This window comes from Suricata suricatta, chromosome 12, assembly GCF_006229205.1.
Source record: "Suricata suricatta isolate VVHF042 chromosome 12, meerkat_22Aug2017_6uvM2_HiC, whole genome shotgun sequence".
Classification (NCBI taxonomy): Eukaryota; Metazoa; Chordata; class Mammalia; order Carnivora; family Herpestidae; genus Suricata; species Suricata suricatta.
The window spans coordinates 101,226,991-101,231,192 of record NC_043711.1 but is presented as its reverse complement, the minus strand read 5'-3'; the positions used below and the strand labels follow the sequence as shown (position 1 = coordinate 101,231,192).

Here is a 4,202-nt window from a genome sequence, read left to right as displayed (position 1 = left end):
CCTGCTCCTCCAGCTCCCCATCCTCCACCAGCTCCCCCTCCTCTGCCAGCTCCTCCTCCTCCACTAGCAGGTGCAGGTCTGTGCACAGTGCTTGTGGGGCGAACTCAGAAGAGAAGTGTTGGTCACAGTATGGATATAAAAGTGACGGTGTTGCAAATACCACCTAATGGTTTCCTGGAGGAGCCCCACCTCCTTCCCGTCCCAGGTGGGAGGCCCTGCAGTGGCTCTGCCTGGAACCTTCCTCTCTGCTCCCGACTCCAACCCCCTCCCTCTGCTGCTGGCCTGCCTACCGGCTGCTCCTAAAACACAGGCGAGCAGCCTAAGGACCAACGAACCCCCACATGGCACCCGCCCCCCCGGGTCCCTCCTCCTGGCTCCTGCCCCAGCGCAGCACCAAGGGCACCAGGGGCTCCCCGTTACCACGGCCTGCTGACCCAGCTCTGCTCTGCAGCCGCAGCACCGCTGACTGGTCACCCTCCTGCCCCTCCCCTTCTCACTTGCTCAACAGCCATCCATCCTTCTGGAATTTTCCCTGGCTTCTCCAGCCACCTCGCTTTCTCCTCTCCCACCCACAGTTTTTCTCCCCTCGAGTCCACACCAGCACCACGTCCTCACCTATGCCCACGTCCACGCCTGTGCCCACATCCACGCCTGTGCCCACGTCCACACCCGTGCCCTTGTCCACACCTGTACCCACGTCCACACCTCTGCCCGCACCCACACCTCTGCCCACACCCACACCCGTGCCCACGTCCACACCTCTGCCCACACCCACACCCGTGCCCATGTCCACACCTCTGCCCACACCCACACCCGTGCCCACGTCCACACCCGTGCTCACGTCCACACCTGTGCTCATGTCCATACCCGTGCTCACGTCCACACCTGTGCTCACATCCACACCTGCATACGTGACCCTCACCCTCTCCCGTGGCAGGTGATGTGGGACCGCAGCCCCCATGTAGCCTCCGGAGGCTGGGATCGAATATTCCGCCGCCTCGTGAGCGTCTCCTCTCCGCTGTCTCAAACCCAATTTATCTAGAACTGAACTCCTGACCCCGCCACTCCGCCCCCCCTCCCGGTCTCGTTCTCTCCTGCAGCCTGATCCGCGCTGGTGTCTAAATCCAGAACACGCCAGCAGCTCCGTCACCCACTTCTCGAGTGCGTGACATGGGACCAGGTCCTCCCGTGTCCCCTCGTCTGAGACCCCGTCCCGGCGCCCGTCCCCCGTCCTCGCTGCCCCCACCCGAGCCCCGTCCCTGTGCGCCCAGCGCTCTGAAGCCGGGGGCCTCGGGCGTGGCTCGGCCGCACCCCAGCCTCTCAGGCAGCCGTACTGGCCCCCCCATCCCAGCCAGGCCAGACTCACCCTCTCCTTTGCCCAGAATTCCCAGTAACTCACCCATGGATCCCCAAGATCTGGGCTCACGTACACCCCAGGTCTGTGTCTCAGCACACCCCTGCCTGGTGCTCAGGGTCACGTTTGTCTGATTCCTTAGTGCCCCCTCCCACCTGCACCAAGCTCCCCCCAAGGCGGGCCTGGCCCTCGGGTCCACACCAGGCCTGGCGCTGGCAGCGTTCACTCACTCCCACTGACATGGGCGCATAATGAGCACAGCCCTTCGCTGGAGACAAGTGGGTGCAACCCCGCTCAGATCTTCCAACCCCCGGAAGGAGGGGCAGAGGTGCAGCTGCGGGGACCCCCACGCGACCCGGGACGACCCTCAAGTGTCCATACATGTCTGTGATTTCCCGGCTAATTCGCACCTACTGGCTCCTTCTTGATACCTGAATGCAGTCTTTTCTTTTAATTACCTGGTAAACAAAGTCCTTAAGAAACTTTTGGCCAAATTCCAGGTGGATAAGCCTTCCCTAGAAGACGGAATCCCTGGGGGCGGACTAAAGGTTTTTGAAAATGTCGCCTGTGGTCGGTGACCTGTTTGCGGGGGGCAGAGTTAGAGCAGAACAGCCTCCGTGCGGGTCACAGTCCCCACTGCAGGCGGAGACCCTGGGCCTCCGGGACACGGTCTCTGAAGCGAATGAAGAGCGAAGTCAGAGGGGTGGTGGAGCGCGGGTCCCCATCCCCGCCCACTGCCCCCGCGGGGGCTCAGGCTGGCGTCTCACAGGAGCGTCGCTTGGACCAGGTCATGCGGGGCCCTGGGAATGCTGCCCGCCCGGCCGCCCACCTCCCAGAAGGGCAGGGGCAGCAACGCCCCCACGGGTTTAAACTCTGATGGCCATAAGCCTGGGCGCATGAAAACATTTCTCGTTTATTTTTTTTAATGTTTATTTTTGAGAGAGAGAGAGAGAGAGAGAGAGAGAGAGAGAGAGAGAGAGACGAGCATGAACGGGGAGGGGCAGAGAGAGAGAGAGCAGAGGGTCCCAAGCAGGCTCCAGGCTGTGAGCTGTCAGCACAGCCTGATGTGGGGCTTGAACTCCCAAGTCGCGAGTTCATGACCTGAGCCGAAGTCGGACGCTTGACCAAATGAGCCCCTCAGGCGCCCCTCGTATTTTGGACGGTCAGCTCTTGTACCCTAAGCAAAGCACGAATCCAAACAAGTACTCCAGCTTATGTTAGCAGAACATACGACTTCATTTGCACGTCAAGGGTTTTGAGCCTGTATTACCCGGATAATGCTCTGGCTTCTACTCCCCTGTGCCATGGGTCAGCCGTAGGTCACCTGCCTGCTCAGCGTAGGTCTTTACGAGCAACCGTTCCTTTGCATTCATAAGACCTGGGTCTTAGTGCTGTCCCCACACTTCCCCCCCAAAACCACAAGCAAGCGTATCTTCAGATGACCTTGAACTGACAGGAGGTTAAGGTTTGGTAAGTGTGGGCTGTTTGTCTGCCACTCGGTGGTGTTCTGGGGAAGGAATTTGGGAAACGGGGAGACGGATGAAGATACTCGGATTTACAGTCCACGCTTATGTTTAAGCTCCCCAAGTCGGGCTGACCGGAGGCGGTGGGAGGGTGGGTGGGTGGGATGCTTAGGGATCTGGGCGCCGCTCACCGTGGGCGCCGAGCAGTGTGCGAGCCCCACGTGTCCGTGGCGGGAGGGACGAGTGCCCACTGAGATCCTGGCTCTTCTCCTTGCGGTGGTGTCATTCCACGGGCCCCGAGACAAGACGGGCGAGGGACTCAGCTGCCATCTGGGTCCGCAGGATCTGCCTTCAGCATAGAGCGGTGGCTCCAGCCGGAAGCCGTTGTGCTTCCCACAGACGTACGGGCGGGGGCCGGACACGTTTTCCGCGGTCTCACATGAGGAGGAGCATTCTGGCATCCGGGAGGTAGAGGCCAGCTGTGTCCCCAGCCCCGCACAAGGCACAGGACAGCCCCCCAGGCGAGGACCTGTCCTGCCCAGAGCGCTGAGGCCCAGAAAGCCCTGACGCCACGCACACACGTCCCACCAATTTCCTGCACTTCTTATAAACGGAAAAAAATCACCTTCTAAAATGTTCGCTAGGAACGCATCAAAGGATTGTTTCCAAAATGTAAATGCACTGGGTTTGGGTTTGTTTTTTTTTTTTTACTTTATTTTAAATCGGCCCAAACTCTGCCTTTTCCCCCCAAGAAGACGCCGCGAGGGAGGTCTGTGCTTTGATGGGGGAGCAGTTCCCGGGAGAGACGTCGGCGGTCAGTCACGGTCACGGAGGCGGCGCGGCCGGCAGCGAGGCCCTGAGCTGTGACCTGATCCTCCGGATGATGCTGGAGTGAGGGGCTTCCTGGGCGCCCCGGGCGGTCCGTTCTTCGCCAAGTTAGAATTTTAGAGCATCTTCTTCGAAACAAGTTCGTGACGATGGGTGATCTCAAGGTTTCCAGAGTTCGAGATTAGTGCCCAGAATTATTTGCCTCTTTTTTTTTTTTTACTTGATATTTAAAAACAAAAAGCATTCTATAAAAGGCCCCAATCTTGAATTGCAGGATAAAACCTCAGACCTGTGAATTCATTCATTCGATCCTGGCAAGGTGGCCTGCAGTGAATGGGCAGGGATTAGGGGCCAAAATAGTTAAGCAGTTGTAGGACTTAGACTATTTGGTTCTTTAGAAACAACCAAAGCTGGAATACTTCACCAGTATGTTTCCTTTTTTTTTTCTAAGGTTTTTTTTTTTTTTTTGAGAGGGAGAGAGAGAGAGAGTGTGTGTGAGCAGAGGAAGGGCAGAGAGAGAGAGGGAGACAGAATCCAAAACAGGCTCCAGGCTCCCA

General features: G+C 58.5%; 1 protein-coding gene across 1 annotated transcript in view; it reads left to right on the top strand.

The window, feature by feature from the left end:
- The window catches only part of CTCFL (CCCTC-binding factor like), a 30,382-nt gene extending 26,555 nt beyond the window's left edge, over positions 1-3,827 (top strand). Inside the window, exon 10 of the mRNA XM_029917611.1 lies at positions 3,570-3,827. Within this exon, the coding sequence (XP_029773471.1) occupies positions 3,570-3,712 (143 nt within the window). The 3' untranslated portion in view covers positions 3,713-3,827. The remainder of the gene's footprint in view (positions 1-3,569) is intronic.
- Positions 3,828-4,202: the final 375 nt, after the last annotated feature.